Source organism: Lepisma saccharinum, chromosome 6 (assembly GCF_977018435.1).
Source record: "Lepisma saccharinum chromosome 6, izLepSacc3.1, whole genome shotgun sequence".
In the NCBI taxonomy this organism is placed as follows: Eukaryota; Metazoa; Arthropoda; class Insecta; order Zygentoma; family Lepismatidae; genus Lepisma; species Lepisma saccharinum.
Genome location: NC_139234.1, coordinates 92,296,404 through 92,318,809, shown reverse-complemented (window position 1 = coordinate 92,318,809; position 22,406 = coordinate 92,296,404). Strand labels below are relative to the sequence as shown.

Below are 22,406 nucleotides of genomic sequence, written 5' to 3'. Positions count from 1 at the left end.
TTACGGTAAAATTTTCAAGCATTGGTATCGGTATCGGTTGGAACACGACTTAACAACAGTACATAAAATATCGCAACTATAACAATAGACAATTAGTCCCAGCGCCCACACCACATCAGGGAAGATAACTAGCACTCCACTTGTATACGATAAGTTTTATTTTAAACTGAATTTGGATTGGTGATTGGTGGTAAGCTTAGTAAATTAGGTTAAAATTCTCCCCAAAAGAAAATATTTTTCTTTGCCTAACATGGACATTTTGTCTCTTGCTGTTCAACACGGGACAGTAAGACCTTGCCTACTGTTCGCACGCTGTTGCTCTCTAATGGAGTGAAAAATAATTAACATCCCAGCGTTTCCTGCCGGTTCGTTGTGAAATCTCCTTCCCTGGTGGGTGACCTTTGTTGCACAGTCCCTGCAACGAGGAGTCGGCTTAGGCGCGAGGATAGGAAGAACGGCGTTGAACCTCGCTTCCAATATTCCTCCAGATCAGTCCGTTGCTTCGGCGCTGCAACGTCGACCTGTTCGTCTACTCATGTACTGTTAAATCTCGCAGGTCGCTTCCTTCTTTTCAACGGATCATAATGGAATTAGCTTTTTTGAAGCAATCAAGGGTTTGCTTACGTTCAATGTATTTAATAGGAAAGCAATTAAAAAATACTAACAAAAAGCATCACATTTCATGGTAAAATATCCGGTCGTTGTGCAACACCGCAACAATATCAGTAACCGCCACTGGTCTCAAGAACACTTCTGAATGTTACATCAGTAACCATGGAATAACCCATAAATAACAATGGTGAATATTACGCCCGTATAATAATACCACACTTTCTAATAAATACCACACTTTCCTTGCAGACACCTTGGAAGCTGATTTTAAATTAAGTATTTTCCTTGCAGGCGCCTTCCTCATCCCGTTCACCATCATGCTGGTGATCGCGGGGCTTCCCCTGATGTTCATGGAGCTGTCCTTCGGGCAGTACGCTAGCCTCGGCCCCATCGCCATCTACGAGAAGTTCTGCCCGCTGTTCCAGGGCGTCGGCTACGGGATGGTCCTCGTGTCAACCATCGTCATGCTCTACTACAACCTCATCATCGCGTGGACCATCTTCTACATGTTCGCCTCCTTCAACAGTCATCTGCCCTGGGCCAACTGCGAGCCCGAGTGGAGCACGCGCTGTGAGTATACAGGGACACTTTGTAGCAAGCGGGAACTGTACAGTCGCCAGAATACCGGTCTCACTTACCGCACACTCCTCAAACATGTATTTGGTCGAGCCTCGGGCTTCGTCTTCTGACTAGGGATGGACGATAACGGAAATTTGATACCGCGATATATCGTCAAGAAAATATCATCACATACGATACGATACGATATTTTTTTCGTATGGTGATATCGGCCATATATGGTCTCCACGATATATAGCGCCAAATATCATACCGCTAAAATATTATACTATAATACGAACACTATTATATAGTCAAAATAGCTCCAGGGTATCATTCTACACCCTCGATTTTCCGCACATTTCAAATATTTTCGTGAAAATATTTAGTTCCTCATAACAAACAGTGTTTGTATATAGCGCGGAAGTTAATTTTTTAGATCTACGTGCTACGAAACTTACGTCTTTCTTAAAATTAAAATTCCTTGCGTAACGTCAAAAAGGTTTTTCAGGGCTTCTATGATGGCGGATGATGGATTCATGTCACAGGCGCAAGTCTGAAGATTTCGGATCATGGATTCATGTCACAGGCGCACGTCTGAATTTTTCTCTTTCTTCTTATGATTGACTTGTGCAATGGGAACATTTGCGATTGCTATGTTATTTGTGTGATATATCGGCGGGTTGGACATTTCAGACATTGGATTTCATTTATGCGACTTCAGAAATTGGAATTAATAATTTCTTTTTGGCAACTGCAAGCCGAAAAGGGGAGGGTTGTATTTTCTAAATGACTTGTGGGATGGAATAATTTGCGACTTCTTATTTTTATGATGGGATGGGAGTGGAGGGTGGTATTCTGTGGAAAAGGACAACAAGGACTTTCAACGTAGGAGTTACTTCATGTTTTGACTTTGAAATTTAACTTCGACCCGCAATTCAGTGTTTGGCCTTGGTAAAAAAGGTAAGTTACCTTCTTAGGTTTAATTTTAGCCTTAATTTTTGGTATCTTCATGCGTCATTGCGGAAAACAGTGACAAATAGTGTTGGGGGAAGGTGACTCCGGCCAATTTCTAGCATGCCTTTTAAAGGGATCCTATAGATAAAGGCGGGGCCGCGGTAGCTGTAGGGGCGGTAGGTCAATTTCTCCAGGGCGGAGCCCGGAATCGGTGGGAAATTTGGACTCAACAATTTCAAACGACAATGTCTCAACTTCAAACGGCTGTTCGTAAATACTTGTTTCCGCGCTCCAAATTTTTGTTCCTCATAATTAGCATCACATAATCTTTATATAAAAAAACAACTTCCGAAATCGAGGGTGTAGAATGGGACACCGGACCCATCTAAATATCGTGGCGATATATCGTCTAGTTGATATCGCCTGGACGATAATTTTCAATATCGCGATATATCGTCTGGACGATATATCGCCCAACACTACTGACGTCAGGCTAAATATTCTCCTTGTTATATATTAGATTTTTTACATGGGCGATGTTCAGCCTGTGACTGCTCTGCCACTTAACCCTCAAAACTTGTACAATGAAACAAACAAGAATACAATACTACTATATCATATATAAGTGTTCAATTACACTACCCCTACCCTAACGAAGCTGTAAGCCTGTACTTTTTTCTAGAAGCTTCAATGTGACTAAGGGTGAATGAGGGATCGAACCAACCACTCCTAATTTGCTTATTGGGTGATGTAACCTAAAATCTCCTTCATCCTCAGAGGAGAGTCTTACTCGCTAGCAAGTTGGTCTGATGGTAAGGGGCCAAGAGGTACTACTGAGACAAAATGCACTACAAAACAACTGGAAATGGCAAATAGTCAGCACTTGGATTTTAAAACCTTCGAACTTGAATCATACATGGTAAACAAGGATAATTACCTCTCTAATACGTGAAGTCTGAAGCCCAAATCAAAGATCGAAGCGTAAGCCTGTACTAGCTTTCAGCCTAAGGCAGGCAGACAGTCTGTTCGAAGAGAAACCAAAAGAGTCCTCTTGTCTATTTCAAGTCAATTCAAAGAGTGTCCCTTCTCCTCTATCGCTCTGGCAGTGGAGACTTCCTCCGTGCCGATTCGTCAAGTCTCAGGCTTCCTATTATGTTGGCAAATTACTCTCTGTTTACCTGGTAGCTTTGTTTGTTACACCAACACTTCAGGAAGCCTGCTAACCACTTGACTTTGCATATTTGAAATATGTAAGAGGAGCAAGTAGCTGGTAGAACAAGTGAATGACAATTGGTCAGATTGAAGCTTCTAGAAAAAAGTACAGGCTCACAGCTTCGTTACGCTACAAATACTTCAGTAACCAGCAAAATAAAACAGATAAAGACAATTTTACTCATTCTCTGGTTCAAGTCTGCTCATAGTTGTATTTGTTTTTTTCTTATTTATGCTAGAAGCCCTAAACGTAACGTGACTAACCTAACTCTTCTGTATCCAACAGCTGCTATCTCGAGTCCCGTAAAAAGGCACTGTTTTTTATGTTAGGAAAACGAAAGCAATCCTTACTTGCGTTAATAGACGAAGGGCGGGACCTGACCAAAAAGGTGTTTGAGAAGTGTGTGATAAGTGAGACACCCCCAGCATAACTTTGTCTCGGGAATCTCTGGAGCAAGAGAATGAAAACAAGTACATCGCGCAAGTACTGACTCGAGAGGGCTTGACCAATGAACGCGCGAGAGAAGAAGTGAGTCCATGTAGGGGAAGCAGCTACCAGCCGCTTGTAGCAGCGACAACTGGTTTGCTCCTTCCACTCGCTTCCGCCCCTTCTCTTCCTATGCGCGGTCTTGCTGAACATATTCCCCAGACAGATTGTAGGTAATAGTTGACCAGGGAGTGCACTAATCTCTGCACTTGGGGTTGCAGCTGTTGGTTAGGCAATTTAAAGCAAAATATATTGTGTGTGCAGTGGCGGTGATTAGGGGGGGACAAGGGGGAGAGTTGCTCCTACCACTTTTCGCTACTTTTGTCCAAGCACTATGCTAAACCTTATATACAAAGGGAAATATACTGTCTTTGACCCCCCCCGTTTTGGAACCCAATCGCCGCCACTGTGTGTGTACACCTTATTAGTGCTTTAAAACCCTTGTACCCTCCTCCCCCAAATACATAGACTGCAGTGTTGTTTACTTACCTTTAGAATAGCGGTGCAAGGGGTGACCTTTCCATGAAGTACACCTAAATGTCAACTTCTCTTCCACGTAGTAAGTACACACTGTACTGCATTTTGCAGACTAACGAGGCGCTGGCGTGTGGACCTACGGCCAGTATAATCCTCTGTGTCTTGTCCTCTGTTTTGTCTTTTTGTGTGCCGTGTGCCCCTTTACAGCCTCAGCTTTTAACCCAAGTTAGAATATTTTAGCCCTCACACACGTTTACTTTAGTTATGGTAAGGGACTGAACCCCGTATAATGTGATGCGTGCAAAATAGCCTAAATGCTGACGCACCCGGAATTCTCAATTCAATCAATCAATCAACTTCAGGAAAACACAGCTAAAATTAAACTCTGTGGCACAACAGCCTTCCGTACAGCGCTTCATCGTTGAGTGGTCGGCGCTGTTTTCTGGCTTTTGAGGCCTGAATCCGTTGCTATTGCTTCCCGGTTGTTCTCACAATGCAAGACAGCGTCACCGAATCATTGGAGTTACCAACGGGGTATCGAACTAAGGACAGACAGAAAAAGGCTTTAGCGATTTTATTGGCAGTGATAATTTGCAAAACCTGGATTTTATTTATGCTGGGACATACTGTATGTAAACTGGGTCTCCCCGATGGCGTAGTGGTAACGTCGTCGCCTCCTTGTAAGCAAGGGTTTGTTACCCAGTGAAAGTTCTGTGGTTCGGATCCCACTTTAAATTGTAAATCCAGTCGCGATTAGCCTTCTGTGCATAAAGTGGACTTAAAACAAGAATGCAAACATACAATTTGCAAAATGTATGGTGTACCACAAGTGTATACGAGTAATAATCACAGAAATCTCTCGTTCTTTCTGTCTCTCATTTACCCATTCTATTTTAATTTCTCACTTCATATCCATTCATCTTTTCTCTCTCTCTCTCTGTTTCTGTCTTTCGCTCTCTCTCTCACAGACACATTTATCTCATACTTTACTGAGTGTACCATGTCACATAAATGATTTCTATCTGGTGGTAAATAAAGCGAATATTGTGAAATCCATATTTCGTACTTCATCTATTTTACATCCTGTTGATGTTGGGGAAACAGGTGATGTTATCACCTTTGCATGATTCTACAAATGCCTTTTTATATTAAAAATTATCAATTACGGAAAACAAATTAACAGTCAAGTAATGTGATGAATGAAAGGCAATGGTCTCACAAAAAATTCTTTGTTTGCGTTAAATTGTCATTGTATTAGGTTTCCTAATATTAATACTACATATACCATCGCACCAATGTGGCAAAACCACGAATGTGCTAAATATTACTCTTGAGATGAAAGCATTTTAATATTCAATATCCAGGTTTTACATTTGGATAAATGTTGTCAAGGGTAAACAATTCAACATTTGCACATTTTCGGTTTTGACATCGGTGCAACGATATATAAACTAATTGATTTGGTTCATTTACTTAGATTTTATTCCACTTCTGGCTTATCGCGAAGATGAGGATGAGTGAAATTGATGATGAAACACTTGGAAGGAACATCCATGGCCTGGGCGGTATTTGAATCAGGGACCCCTGGGGCAGTAGAGCGCTGTGCTAACCACTCCACGATGGAGATCGATTGCTACAAAGTACAATTGAAATAATTATAATGAATTTTGTTTATTTGTTTAAGTTTTTAAGTCTACTTTATGCATATCAATGCTAATCGGGACTGGACCTACAGTTGTTACGTACCTTTCAGTAAGTTCAGGAATTTACCCTTCGCTCCGCATGTCGTTGTCACAAGACTCTTATCAATTACAAGGCGTGGAAAACAAAACTTACCGTTTGACCTTTACACAAGTTTTATTCTTGGAAACGTACCCTTAACAGCAATTAAATTAACTTTAAATCACATATTGCAATTTTTCAAGACATCTTTTTCCACTATATTCCCTAGTTTCTATGGTATTTCTTGCTTGTTGATAAATCTATCAGTTTGTTAAATGTTGCCAGGTCATGGTACATAAAATTTAGTTTATTTTCTATCTGACATTAGTTGTCTATGACATTATAAATATTTGCCAAATTGAAAAAGCACAAATACAATATTTTAACTAAATAAGAAAAAAATACAATGTAATGTCAAGGTCATTACACAGTTTAAAGTGAAATCCGAACCATTATATGTCTCCTCCAAGTAGCGAATCCGGAATACCTTGATTACTAGGCAACAACGATACCACTATGCCATCGAGGAGGCCCGTAATGAATTTTAAGATGACCGTATTTTTATAAAATATATTTGTGTAATATACAGGGTGAGTCACTTAACATTACCATCGCAAATATTTCGTGAACAACAATGAATATTGAAAAACTACTTGAACAGACATAAAGGTGGGAGAAGGGCTCATGAAATTAGTGGATACAATACATTCAACAACGTAAAGAACATGATTTTCAATACAAACTTACTTTTTTTCAGTTGCGCTAGAAACAACATGGGGTTTCCATTTCATGAGCCCTAATCCCAACTTTATGTCTGTGCAAGTAGTTTTTCAATATTCATTGTTGTTCACGAAATATTTGCGATGGTAATGTTGGGTGACTCATCCTGTTTTCTTCATACCAGGGAGAACCAAAGCTAAATTTCGTCCAATGTCACTGACTCTGCGACACAACACAGAGAGCGAGACGAATGGCCTCTGTTGTATGTCTTACAGCTTGATGTAACCTCGCTCCCAAAGTTTCCCTAATGCTCAAGAGAGCGCCTATTGTGAATCCGTTATCTCGCGAGAATGTTCCCCCAAAGGATATTAAATAGTCATTAGCCCTAAATCGCCAGAAGTACCCGCAGGAGCCTAAGGACTGGAGCTCCTTCGGTTTGGAAGTTATCTGTGCAAGAAGAGATTTCCTCAATGATCTACGAGAACCATTCAGAAGCGGTCATTGCTAAATTTTATATACAAATCTGGAAAAAAAGAAAAAAAAGAGTTGCTTGACAATTTTTCAAAATTTTCATATTTTCATTGTTGTAACCCCTATGCAAGAGTAGTTCAAAATAGACATTATTTTTCTGAAACTTCACTTTCTTTGAAAATGGCGACCACTTATGTTTAATGACTTGCGACATTTTTGGCCTTTGCAGACAGTTGCGATAATAGAAAGCTGGGGTGAAAACAGTGTTTTCAGTTTTCAAGCTACATTTCATGTTATATACCTTTTTATCACCGTCTCTAATGAAAATTGCATTAATTTAGGTCCACAACTGATATTTAATTTTGAGGAAAAATCAAAGTTTAGGATTGTTTTAGTAGGAAAGTAATGTAATATCAGAGATATAAATTTTTGGAGGAACATATAGCCTATATCCAAAGTTTTAGCAGAAATTATTTGAGCTCTGTTACCGGTTTCCTCTTTGAGTTATAGCTCTTTGAAAATGCTTGTTTTTCATGCTTTTCAGGGGGACCTAATAAAAATTAGTTTTTTAAATCATCAAAAATTTCCCAAGTCATGGAACAAAAATGGCCGCCATTTTCAAACAAACTGGAGTTTTAGAAAAATAATGCTTTTTTTAACTACTCTTGCATAGGGGTTACAACAACAAAAATGAAAATATTTTTAAATGGTCCAACAACCAGTGCTGGACAATTTGGTATGGATTGACCCATTAGTTTTATAATCTTTCTATGTGTTTATTCCATAGTAAAGTCATATTCTCATTATGCCCTTAAGAAATTCATCTACCAACAATTTTGGTAAGTTGGTAAGTAACAATGAATATCGTTTATATCTAAGTGCACACATTTTTTTATGTTGACGGCTTCCTGATGTTCTAACTAAAATATAAAAATTGTTAATTCAAACTCCTGCCTATTAACTATAAAAAATAGCGATGAACAACAAATACAATAGCATAAATATTAAGCACTCTATTACAAAAAAAATCGATGAGCGTAATACAGCCCCTTAGTATCTCTGGAATGAAATTTCAAGTTTCATGGACAGACTGAAATTTTTTATTGAAGTAATATTTTTTATCACAATGACTCACAATAATTACATATAATGAATAAGTAAGAAAATAGTGAAAATACAAAATTCGTACAATTTCGTGAGGTTGACCATCTAATTGATATAACTAATTACACGTTTATTCTTTAAAATATATAAAAGTAATATGATACACTCTGTTATATTACAAATATTCTATTGTATAGTGTGTTTTAAAAGTCCTGAACGGTTGTAAACATAATAGGTTTATTACAACGAAATATTGTTTGTTACGTAGAGAGGAAACTTTAAAAATAACGTTTGATGTGGTTTGGTTAATCGCCAGATCTCCAGCTGAGCTCCATTCACGCCCAAATACTCTTCAACAATCTTCGTTTGATTCTGAAAATTGCGTTCTGATGGTGCTCTAAATGGCAAATCTGCTAAGCTTCCTGTAGCCTTAAACTTTTCGTACCATCTCTGGATACTTGTCTCCACTGGAGGTGTTTTTCCAAACGTCGTTTGGAACCTTCTCCGCACCAAAACATAAGATTTTAACTCCGCAAGCCATAACACGTATTGAGCTTTTTCCTGAATCGACGCCATCTTGGAATTACGTGATCGCGTGATCACCTCCACACGGGTCTCACTTATCGCACAACACTTTAGCAACCTTGTGTTCTGACGTCACGGGAGAAAGCTTTTTAATTTTAGGACAAATGCCTACGTTGCTATGTTAGGCTAGCTATGCTTAGTTCTCTTAGCCTAAATAATAATTTTTCAATGTATTTATGCTAATGGAACCTAACCTAACAGGCCTAACCTAACCTCGTAAGCATTTCTCGTCTGACGTCAGAACACAAGGTTGCAGAAGTGAAGTGAAACAAGGCAGACCCCATGCATACACGTCATTCAGCAGTGTGTGCAAAACAAAATTTTAATCTGTCCTCTGTGTAAAAAATAAACAATGTTTCGTTGTAATAAACCTATTATAGCTTTTTAGAACCCTGCATAACTTTCACAACCCACTGTATATTGTTCCATCAATTCCTGAGACAGAGTGTACTTACTGATAATGGTTTGTAAAATTAGTTCCTTTTCCTCTTTGCCTCCAACATTTTACAGGCAAGTGCAAAGGAAGATAACTGTAGTAATGCAGTTTCGTGATTGAGCCTGTATTTTACAGGAGTAATGTGTCTTTGATAATCAGGAACATGTGTAAGTTATATTCTTGAGTGAAGCAAAAAATGTTTACATAGGAAAACAAATACGTGCATACACACGTGCACATGGTTGATATGTAATGGTTACAGCTGAAGTACATGTTCAATGTGAGCTCCATCTGCTTCAATTCGACGCTCTCAGTTGCGTAAGATGTCTGCTATAGATTCTGTCCAGTCTTACGGCGGCCGATCTCCATGCTGGCAAAGGAAGTGGGGAGCGGGGAAGCGACCAATCCAGCGCGATGAGAAACGCAGCAGCCTGTAGAACGAGGTGCGCGCAGCACCTCCTCCCGTGACGCCGTAGTTCTAGGCTCCACCGCTGTTACCTGGTTGGTCTGCGGTGTATTCCCTTCTCCCCACTTCCCTTCCCAGCATGTAGGGCGCCCGATGTAAGACCAGACAAGCGCTACAGTGTGGTGAGGGTGATTTGGAAAATGGCGCCTTTCAAGTGGCCAAGGCTCTTACTATTCTAAAAGTACGCGATTGACATTACATGTTCCCACAAGTAAATTTGCAAGGGTGTTGGTTCTGGCGACCGTGGAGGCCATTCACCTATGTAACCTGAATTTCGCTCACCCTGTGTAAATGTAGTACATGATGTATGTATGTGGATATTAAATACGTTTTAATTGTCTCTGATTAGATTGCTACTCGTACGAACAAGCGGACGATTGTGCGAGTAAGAACGGCACCTTCTACCACCAGACGTGCTACAATGCGACGGAGGCGGCGGCCCAAAACATCAGCCAGCTTGCAGCGCACGCCACGAGGCACCCCCCGGCGGAGGAATACTTCACGTGAGTAATGCCACTGTGGAAATACGGTGCCAGGATTAACCATCTAGGGGTGCTGAGAGGGTGTGGAATGAAATTTACGAGTTGCGATGTTGAATATAAAGGAAAATGATACATGTATGATTGCTTTAGCCACTACATCAATTGCCAATAAACGTTTAGTAGGTGCTATGGAAATATGACAATGTCTTGATTCAACGTTGCTTGCTTACTTTCACCACAGCATGTACAAAAGTAAATGTGGCTTCCCTTTTAGATCAATGTCAATAGCTTGCCTATAGTATACAATAATAGTGGTCTACCCCCATGACGACATTTTCACAACGTAAATGACTATGCAACACAGAAAAAACTGATTTGTTTGAATTAACAGAACACGTTTGGTTGTGCTATTTGATAACCGTAAACAATAAACATAGTGCCATTCACTAAAGTTGGTAATTTGGAACAAATCCTTTGGTAACTAATAGCACATGTGCTCGATTACTAAAGAGCATTTAGTAGTGGAGAATAACCATTTGTTTGTCGCCTGTTTAAACAAATGTTTGGTTGCCAGAAACTATTTTTCGTTATTCCAAACATTTTCCTCTGTGAAGTATTTTCGGTTGAAATTGGTTTCGAAAAAGGGGTGCTGAAGGGAGTGCGGAAGAAAAGTAAGGGGTGCGCAAGCGTCCATCTTCACCGTCAACAGACACATTCACTCATGGCGAAAAAGCCCGGAGGTTTCGCTTTACGCTTGATTCACATCTACGCTCAAGCAACGGTCAGGATATGGTTCGCTTCGGTCCTGACAAATTATTCAATGATTCTTAAGTATGAGCATTTTTACCTAGCTCTCAGGTCAAGGTCCGCTCCACTCGCGGCCTGGTCATAACTGGTAATAATATTTGACAGGAGCGTGAGCGGAGCAAACCTCGTGCATCAGGTTTCCCAACAAGAATCCTGTAAACTCCTCTTTCCTCTCCTATTCGTGCCACATGGCCTGCCCACCTAAGTCTTCTTGATTTAATTATTCTAATAATATCTGAACATTAATACAAATTATGCAGTTCTATATTATGTAACCTTCTCCCCTCACCTGTCTCCTCATCCCTTTTAGTTCCAAATATTTTCCTAAGGATCTTATTTTCAAATACTCTCAATTTATGTTCCTCTTTCAATGTAAGGGACCAAGTTTTGCATCTATATAATATTAGAGGCAAAATTACTGTTTTGTATATTTTAACTTTTAGTTTCTTAGATATTAAACGAGAAGACAAAAGTTTATGAAGAGAAAAGTAACATGCATTTCCTGAATTAAGTCTACTTTTTATTTCCTCTTTAATACTGTATAATTTTCATTTGTTAGTATTACTCCAAAGTAATTGAATTTGGAAACTTGTTTAAACGAGTTGTTATCAATAATTAGATTTTGATTATTACCTAACGCTGAAAGCATATATTTAGTTTTCTCTTTGCTAACTTCCAAACCTATCTCTTCAGCTGCTTTGAGAAATATTTTAGCATTATTCTTAATTGTATTTACATCATCCCCCAGTAAGTCTACATCATCTGCATATGCTAACAACTGAGTTACACCGTTTAATTTTAGTCCTTCGTTAGTTTATTTTACCTTCCTAACAGCATATTCTGAGGCAAAATTAAAGAGCATTGGAGATAATGCATGTTCTTGTTTTAACCCATCATGAATTGTAAATTTGTCAGACATATTAATATCCACAAGAATTTTACTTTCTGTTTCACTGGTGCATACTTTTATCATATTAACAAGCTTCTTAGGTATTCCAAACTCGACTGATTTATTATATAATTTCTTTCTTTTGACTCAATCATATGTTTTTTAAAATCAATGAATATCTGATGGACATTTTGATTATATTCCCACTTTTTTTTCAAAGTGTCTGTCTGATGTGAAAAATTTGAACTGTTGCTCATCTTTTACGTTTAAATCCACATTGATGATCACCTATAATTTCATTAGCATATGGGGTTAGTCTATATTATATACCATTTCTTAACTATGTAACAAACAGAATTGAAAAATCATTCGTGTTCATTTCCCATCCGAAAACTATGCAGCCTTGTGGATTAATGAAGGCCATTATTCTGACACTGACCAACCTCACCGAGCCGACACATCGTATTCCAGCAGGCTGTTTTCCACTTGAGCTTTCATGGGACAGTGTTGTTATTTTACATGTATTAAAGTATTCACAAGAAACTTGTAGATAGGTTAGATGGACGTTAAGTTTGAACTTGGGAATAGAAATTTGGTAAATTTTCGGTGTTACTAGTTAGGTAGCTCTTTTAGTGTATGAGTTTAGGCTTTCTTAGAATGTAATTGTACTAAGCGTCCTATACGCCTTCATGGCGTGGTACTAAGCACAGGGGAGCACTTTACTTTTTTATCTTTACTAAGTGTTTCTAAATTACATGTAAATGTTATATTAACCATCAATGACCTAGGTTAGAACCAATGTTATCAGGCACTTAGAACCGCAAGGCAATAGTTAAGTTTACTAACTGCTAACACATACAAATTTGCACACTCAGAAAAACCTAGCTCCCGAAATGAAATCTCAAATACACCACTGGTTGGGCATCCCCCTTCAAACCAAAAATCTTAATTCGCACAGTGGTTACAAGTACAAAAATTTAACATATTTACATGTTCTCGCGAGATTTAAAATAACTTAACATCAAACCTACACAGATAAGGGTAAATATTTACATGAAACACTAAGATTCTAATTATATTTTTCACGTTTTTATCGGCTTACATTAAAGTAACAAATACATAACTTTTTCATTCCCATACCTATCAGTTGTAGAGTTATACGGTTATAAAGGTAGCAAGTTTTACGTAATATGGCCACATCTTGAATAATTAAACCCCATGCATATTTCCGGGCTCTTTGTGCGTCAACAAAGCCACTGTTAAATAGTTATTAACCTCTTATGTGGACATTTTATTAGCTACGTCACATATCATATTCCGGATATGCAAGAAAATGTGTTCCTAAAATATGGAATGTGACTTATTTAGGAAACATTTAAATTTTCATGAAAATTCACTGGTATCGATCATTTTTTATCAATCTGTGTGCTGAGCATTTTCACATATCCCAGAGAAAACTTATTATCTACACATTTATTTATATGATCCTAATGTTCTATAAATGTAGAATAGGCCTTTGTGCACAATCAACAAGACTCAACAAAAGTAGATGTAATTTAATGAATGTCTGGAAAACATTTAAATGAGCCTCTACTTTTGAACTTATAATTCTTGGATATATATTGGCTTCGACAGATAACTTCAACAGTGGAAATTTGGGTAATTTATATAAACTAATTTTTTTTATGTTTTTTCTGCTTCACGAAACATTATAATTTAACTTTTATAATCTATGGACTTTCACGAATAGATAATAAGGTAAATGTCAAAAATTGATATTGATTTAAGTTCCTACATATCACCAAATTTCATATTTTATCTCTAGTATTTGCTGAATAATCGTAATGCATTCATCCAGGAACATTTTCAAATTCTGTATTTTTAAGGTTGAAGTATGTGTGTTAGTATATGTCACCTAATGTCAATTGCTTGTATTGAATTAACAGAGAGATAAACTGAAGAAGATAATTCAAGTTGCGTTTTTTTTAGCATTTGGTGGATCTAACAGTAATTATTTCCAACTGCAGTAATGAGAAAGACATTGATGGCTGAGAAGTACTGCTGGACTAGCTCGACTATTAAATAATTTGAGTTTATGTGTGTACCTACATTTCTGTAGATTGAGGTATGAAACCGTTAGAAGTTTTAGGGCATTAGTCGAGCTATAGGTTTCTAAAAAAATTCTGTAATGTAGTGCGTCTTGTAGGGAGGGTGAGTGTTCGAATTGGGAGCAATACACGGATATTGTGCCCGCGATACAAGGGGTAAATTTAGAGATTTTAAGCAGAAATTTTCTTATCAGGCACACACTTTGAATAACTGAAAAAAAAAAATTCAAGGTTCAAGAAAAAATTATCGACTTTCTCTATGTTGCGGGAATTCCAAATTCTGCTGATATTTTCGTATCAATTTAGACTATATTTTTGTAATGTAAGCAATGCTGTTGTCCCAAAATTTTCAGAGGGTGTATGCAAAGTTTCGTGAAAGGTTAAGTGGACACCATCTTTCCAATAACTTTATATTTGAATATGAATGAAATCAATAACTAACATCTGAAAAAAAAATCATTCATGGCAGAATACTGTTGAGCGTTCATGACATATTCATAATTGGCGTAGAAGGACCGTACTACAATAGAGAAGTTTTCTAAATTAATAAAAACAACAACATATTTTTATGATTGCATTTAAATACATGGGATACAGTAGTATTTTATACCGTACAGCAGGTAATTGTATTTCATTTTCTTGTTTACATTGTACCCAGTGGAGGCACAAGTGCTTCGGATCCCACTTTAAACTGTAGATCCAGTCCCGATTAGCCTTACTGTGCATAAAGTGGACTTAAACACCAAATCAACCAATCAATCTTGTTGACATTGCTTTTGCGAATCATCATTTTTTTATACTGTTAACAACTTTGTACCAATTACACCAAAAATTAAAAACTTGGAATAATATTTACATAAAAATACATACCGTCGTATACCTTTGACTACACCCCTGGGTGTAAGGACCTAAAATGCCGGTAATTTTAGAGCAATATTTCGGTTTCAACATCTTTTTCACCCCATTACCGGTTGAAGATCTCTACGCCTCTAGGAGAGGAGACTGGCAGTCGGGAGATAGGCCAAGGCTCTTCCTGGCCTGTAGAGCCACGGGTTATGTTATATTAATAACATTTTGCATTTTAGTAGAGGAATGGGGTCATTCATATAATTGCCTTAAATATCAAGCTTTTACGCACAAATTCTTCAGGAGAATGCCTTGTGTTGCATTTTACACATATCGGTTCATATTTTCCAAGATGGCGGATGAAAAACCTACATCTTGTAGAAAACGAAATGAAAATAGCAGTACTTTTAAGGCATCATTAGAGCTAAAAGTCTTTAATGCCTTTGTAATATAATGCCTGATTTCGGAGGGGTACAGGAGTTGAATGGAGCAAAGTTGACAATTTTGTGACCAGGAAAACTGTAGAAACATTAACAATTTTTAGCTGAAATTCATATAGCGACTACGAGGCACTTAGGTACCTTGGACAATTGATCTAAGATGATGGGTGAGCAGTCAACTTTTCCTACATTTCAGTCATTCTAAAATCTTGTGAAAGTCCCAAATTTCAGTCTGGTCATCTTTTCCGGAGTTTATGAAACGTGTTTCGCAGCAGTTTCCTTGCGTTTTTTATCGTTAGTTTCATATACTATGGAGGGGAGGATAGAATGGCCAAAATAGACAGTTAAATCACCAATGTTCTGAGTGCACCAACCTGAGATCAGAAGATCTAATTTTAGATATTTTGATGCTCGGTTTTCGCTGCAGAAAAATACTTTGAGAAACTACTTTAGAAATCTGTAAGACAAACGGATGACCTACCCTAACAAAATTTGGAGAAATGCTCTCGGTAACTAAGTCCGTAAGTTTCTTGCTGTAGACGATGTCCTTCACGTAACCCCTTAGAGAATTTTGTACAGGAGATTTTGTTTATCACAACACACACATTGCCTTTTCCTGCGTCGTCGCCATTTTACTGTTTTGTCTCAATGCATGATGGTAACGAGCGTTGTCAAGCACATGGAATAAATTTTTGGAGATGTTCTTCATGGTAATACTAACGACCTCCACTCCACTTGCACACAAAGTTTTCTTGTGGACAATATTTATTAGGTGAATCATATCTGGACACGCTGTATTGCCAGGAAAAACTGTACCCGTGAAGTTGAAGGATTAGTCCTAATTGGTAGCTAGCAAATCACCGTCCTCATAGTGCTAAAAGAGCAACGGCAATTCATTTCCGGTTGTACGATCTGCAGTTTTCTAAAAAAAAACCTTTTATTTTCTTTCTCGGAAATTCCAGTTGTACCGGAAGAATCGATCGACTGTTCTTGTATATCTCGGCCTGGGCCATAAACGTCGCTTGTCCTGCAGGAGAAAGACCGATCAAATAAGAAAAACATCCTTTCGCCACGTCACGTTCCGCTCCCGTGGAATAATGGTGCTCTCAGGATGCCACCGCGACAAGTTACGATGGTGTTTAATGTCGGCTTCCACCCACGGTATCCTGTCTGGTGGTTGGAGTTGAACGATTAGGATATATGTGTACAGGGTACTCCTAAAGTCCCGTTACCATTATAATGAAACATAACTCTGAAACCACATGACATAGACTAGGGCGGGCTTTTGCAAAATTTTCTATAGCTCAAAAAGTTTTCTTTGTTGTTGCCATTTGTGTTCTAGGCACATTTTTCTTAATCGACGACTGATTACAGGGAACATTTACTGCGATATGCCTGAAGAGTACCTACTTCCCAGAAAGCAGCCCTGCATTTGTTTAATGATGTTCGAGATATTGTGGATAGACATTACCCTGGGAGATGGATAGGCCGTGACCCTACGCTCTCCTGATAATATCACCCCTCGATTTATTCCCTTTGGGGTTTCGTCAAGGATTGTGTACACCAAATCTCTGTTCCAGATCTTGTTGTATGGGCACACGTTGAGGTGCACTAATGAAAAAAAAATAATAAATAGATTTTCTTTTGCATACCCACCCTGATGTGGAATTTACCTCCCCAAAAAAGCTGCTTCTATGATAACATGTGACTTCTATTACAACTCTGTGCTAATTACACTGATGCCAAATCGTCAAATGAGATCCGACACCCAGTCTCTGGATTTCCGAATTTGCAATGACCTAAAAAGACGCATGTTCTCCTTGAAATACTTTATTCATGTTACTTGTGCGTTTTGTTGAAATGCAGGATGAAACACACATATAATTTAGATTTATTAAACAGTTTGCAACACAGCAGCAAGCTAGTCATTTTACCGCCCTGGGCAGTGGCGGCAGATACCGTTCCCTTTCGACCCCCCCCCCCCCAGCCGTCATTATGCAGCAACGGGAAATTGAAAATCAATTCATTCCTAAGTAAAACATCTTCTATAAAAAGAAATATGAGAATTGTTACGCTATTTCAATACTATTGAGCACAAAAGGATATCTCTCTAGACCACGGCTAAACTTTAAAAAATGCGACACTAATTTTATACTAGCTGATTGCCCGGGTAACTATTTGTTTATCCCAATCTTCTATTAAACAGGAAAATAATGAATTCTAACTATAGTGTAAAATGAACTTGGTGTTGAACGGCATTGGGAGTGTCACTATTCATCTCAGCGGCCCCCAAAACTATGGATTCCACACTAATATCGGTCGTTTTCGATTACTTTTACGTATCACCTACTTCCCACCCCACACCTAGGGGTGCCAGGGGTGTTTTACCCCACAGTATTTCTTTCCAGATTGTAAGGCATATGTGCACCAAGTTTGGTCATCGTGAATGCCACCAATTAGCTTAGAGACTCCGAAAACTATGGATTCGACGCAAATCTAGGTCATTTTTGACATTTTATTTTAAACCCCCTCTCACCCGCCATCCCGATAGGTGATGAACCGGGACTCACATGTCGCCGCCTCCCTACCCCTCCACGAGTGCAGGGAGGGAGTCCCTGCCAGGCTGCCAAGTGGCGTCTAAGAAACTTCGAAATTTTTCATCACTCCTGCTTTTTTCAAAACGCTGACATGCTTCCAAGAAATCATCTAACACGTCGTAGATTAATGTTTTGAAGACATTTACTCATTGCATTACGTGGAGTAAAATGTCATACCAGATAACTGGTGAGCAAAGAATGTAAAGTCACACAACTGGTTTGCAGTACACTGACCCTCATGTGCGACCATTTGGACAGTTTTATTGTCGCCACTTATTGGAAACAGCACATCATAGACATACCTATTCCACTTCATATCTCACCGGAGTTAAGGCATCGAATCTGCTTTCCCACCTTGCGGCACTCAGTGGTTTTAAAATGATACTACTGATACGTTCCTTCAAAACGGTGGGTTGGCATTTATTAACTTCCAAGTTATATAATACAATATTATAAGTTTCAAGATTTCAATAGGTTTATTTTTTTCTTCTCTTGAAATTTTGAAGCCCTGAAAATTTGCCGCTCTGGGAAGTGGCACGGTTCGCCCTCCTCCCTTCCGCCAGCCCTGGCTGTAAGGGGTGGCCCTTTCTCAAAGACACCAAATGTCCAACTCACCTCCACGTAGTACACCCTGAACTGTATTTTGCAGATTAACGAAGATCTGGCGTCTTGACCCATGGGACTTGTGTTGTGTGCTATCCATATGTGTTTGTGATTTTAGCTTCATCTATTTCATCTCATCACTTTCATCCTCAACTTTGCAATTAGCCAAAAGTAGTAGCATAAACGCGAAGTAAAAAAAGAAAATCAGAGCGTTCGGTTTCCAACAGTATACTTTACTTACTGTTAATATATTCTGCTACATTTCTAAGGTCGATTTTTTCCCTCGGTAGTTAATTCTATTTAACGATGTTACATCTCTGTTCTTATCCTGAAGAAGGTCAATCAACTTCAACTTCCATTAATTTCAAATTCCCGGGGCTTTGCGCATGATGCGGTAAAGATGCTCCAGTGACACTCTACAATGTGCAGAAGAGCGATGAGCAACATGTGCGAGGAGTAACCTCTGAATAACCTTGACTTGCAATATGAGTGGATATACAGGATGATTCAAAAACAATATACGTATTTTAAAGAGCTCGTATATTTTGGAAACCTTTAATAGTAAATGTGTGAAACATTCTACATAGACTCACAAACACTACAAGTTTTATCTACAGATGTTCAATATGTCCTCCACGACCGGTAATCAAATTCGTCCCAAACTCGGGCAAGCATGTCTTTCGTGACTGAAGCAACCTCAGCAATGACTCGATTTTTCAGATCGTCCAGGTCATTTGGTACTGTTGGTACATAAATTGTTTCCTTAATATACTCCCAGAGGAAGAAGTCACACGGAGAAAAGTACGGTGATCTTGGAGGCCAGCTGAAAAGTGTCAAGTCGTTAACTGCCTGACGACCAATCCAATCTTGGAAGAGTTTCATTGAGGAAAGTGCGCACTTGACGATGCCAGTGAGGGGAGGGCGGGGCGTCTTGTTGGGAAATTATGTTGTCAAAACCTTCTTCATGCAGCCTTGGAAACAACCAATTTTTGTAACATAGCAAGATAGTTCTCACCATTAACTGTTTGTTCATTGAAGAAGTACGGACTGTACAAAGATGAACGGGATATTGCTCAGAAGACATTGATTTTTGGTGAATCTCTTTCATGTTCAATGTACGCACGTGGATTTTGTAGACCCCAAATTCTTACATTCTCTTTATTAACCTTACCACTAAGGTGGAAAGTAGCCTCGTCACTAAACACAAGTCTTCCCGTGAAACTGTTAACCTCTTCAACAGCTTCCAGTATCTTCCCAGCAAATTCCACTCTTTCTCCCTTGTCCTCATGCTACAGCGTCTGTAAAAACTGTAACTTGTATGGCTTCATCACCAAACGACGCCGCAAAGCTCTCCACACAGTTGTCTGAGGCCGTTGCAACTCCTGACGTGCACGACGTATTGATGTGGAAGGGCTACGTTGAAAAGACACTTGGATTCTCGCGACATTTTCTTCCGACACACGCGGCCTCCCAGTGCTCTTTCCTTTACATATGCAGCCAGTGTTTATGAACTGTCTATACCACCTGCGAATGTTCCACTCACTTGGAAGATTCACTAGATAACGCAAGCGGAGACGTCTTTGCACTGTAATCGCAGAGTTACACTTACCGAACTCGAAAACACAGAATGCCTTTTGCTGCTGCGTCGCCATTTCGACTCGAACTGAAATTGCGAGATTATGAGAGCACAAATGCTGCACTCGCGATCTAGCGGCAATTTAACGAAACTACACGATGTTACCTTCTGTTTAAAAGCGCTGGACTGTAATTTGATGTGTAGTTTCAACAGCATACTGGTTTGTAATACGTATATTCTTTTTGAATCACGGTATTACGAGATTAACTTCACTTTTAACATTTATGATGTACTTGTTATGTAATTTAATCACTAAAACAGATATATAAATTATTCTATTTTTATCTTGAGACTGTGAATGCACTTTCCTAGTTTGGGAAACGTGTTTCTCTCTACAGCCATGTGAACTGATCTGTTAACGCACAAATTAGACCCAGGTGTAGAGGGAGTTTTATGATTATCTTATCAGTTTCATTGCTTTAATGTGAAGCAAATTTGCATTTACTCTGCAAGTTACCCATTATCTGGTATATTTTCTTACCTTGATTGGAATGAAATAGTAATTAGATAACATGATGTACAGGTGGTGAACATTGAAACTGAGACATCCGTGATTGTAGAACATACCGCTAGATGGCTCTCCTGAGCCATCTGTTGGTCATTCACAGCGTAGTGGGCATTCGAGCACGTAGGTGTGTACCTGCCAGTCACATTAGCACAGGAGTAGATGGATTGCAAGTCGAATATTCGGTTTCGCGCAGTAGAATGGGAGACATATCAGAGTTCCAAAGAGGGCACATTTTTGGCGCGTGTCTCGACGGTGCATCAGACTGCAAATATTTGTAGAGTATCAAGACCCACAGTATCAAGGGTCATGACAGCATATCAGAATGAAGGACGAACCACATTCAGGAGGAGTAACTGTCGGGGGAAGCGGAAGGGTATTGAAGAGGATTGTGTCCAAAAGAGTAAAACCACCGCTGCAAAAGTTACCTCAGAATTGAATACACATTTGAGTGAACCTGTTTCTACCAAAACCATCCGTCGGGAACTTCAATGGGCCAACATCCAAAGCAGGGTCGCTACACCGAATCCCTTGGTCACTAGCACCAATGCCAAAAAGTAGGTTGATTGGTGCCAGCAGCACCAATCGTGGACGTTAGACGACCCGAAACGTGTCGTGTTCTCGGATAAATCCACCTTCACTGTTTCTCCAATATCTGGAAAAGTTTACGTTTGTTCATCCGAAGCATACCAACCAGACTGCTTAGTGCCCAGAGTAAAACATGGGGGTGGATCCGTGATGGTTTGGGGTACAATATCGTGGCAGTCTTTGGGGCCACTGTTCGTCCTACGGGGACATGTTACCGCAATGACTATAGGGCCATTCCGGAAGAACATCTGCACCCAATGGTGCAAATATTGTTCCTGGACGGTGGTGGAGCATTCCAAGATGATAACGAACCGATGCACACAGTGTGGTTCGATGACCATGAAAGTGAGGTTGAATATCCGCCATGGTCCGTCCAGTTGCCGGACCTGAACATTATTTAGCCCTTATGGGGTCTTTTGGAGGATCGTATGCAGCGGCTTCCCTCCACCAACAACATGTGAACTCAGCGGTGTGTTTAAGGAGGAAAGGCTGAAAAACCCTCTCACCAGTGTGCAGGGTCTCTCTCTATCGGTCCTTCCCCATACGTGTTTCTGCTGTACTTACTGGCCGCTGAAGGCGGCCCAACATAATACTAATAAAAGTTTGTATAGGCGTTTCAGATGTTTCAGTTTCAATGTCCACCACCTGTATATTTCAATAAATTTAATTCATGTTTAACGATTCTCACAAGATGCTACAATCGATCGATCGATTGATTGACTGATTTTGTGTTTTAAGTCCACTTCATGCACAGTAAGGCTAATCAGGACTGGAACTACAGTTTAATGTGAGATCCGAATCACTATGTACCACTGCGCCATCGGCAAACTTATGTTAGACTCTTTCAGCTGGTTTCAAACTTAATATGATCCTCCAATCATATCAATGATTCATTGTTATCACGTTGAACGGGTCAGATATGTACTTATACATTGTCCATACTTTGTTTAAACAACGTTAAGTTACTTAGTTAAAGTATACAACATAACTATGTGTTTGTTGATGTAGTCATGCTACCACATCACTATTCGAAATAATGGTTCAAAAACATATTATGTAGGTCAAGATTTCACATCCTAAGATTTTGAACTGGAGTCC

At 39.2% G+C, this 22,406-nt stretch overlaps 1 protein-coding gene across 1 annotated transcript in view; it reads left to right on the top strand.

The window, feature by feature from the left end:
• GlyT (Glycine transporter) overlaps positions 1-22,406 on the top strand; it is a 135,996-nt gene that overhangs the window by 34,545 nt on the left and 79,045 nt on the right. The window contains exons 3-4 of the mRNA XM_083124458.1: positions 904-1,182; positions 10,157-10,310. Of these exons, the coding sequence (XP_082980584.1) occupies positions 904-1,182; positions 10,157-10,310 (433 nt within the window). The remainder of the gene's footprint in view (positions 1-903; positions 1,183-10,156; positions 10,311-22,406) is intronic.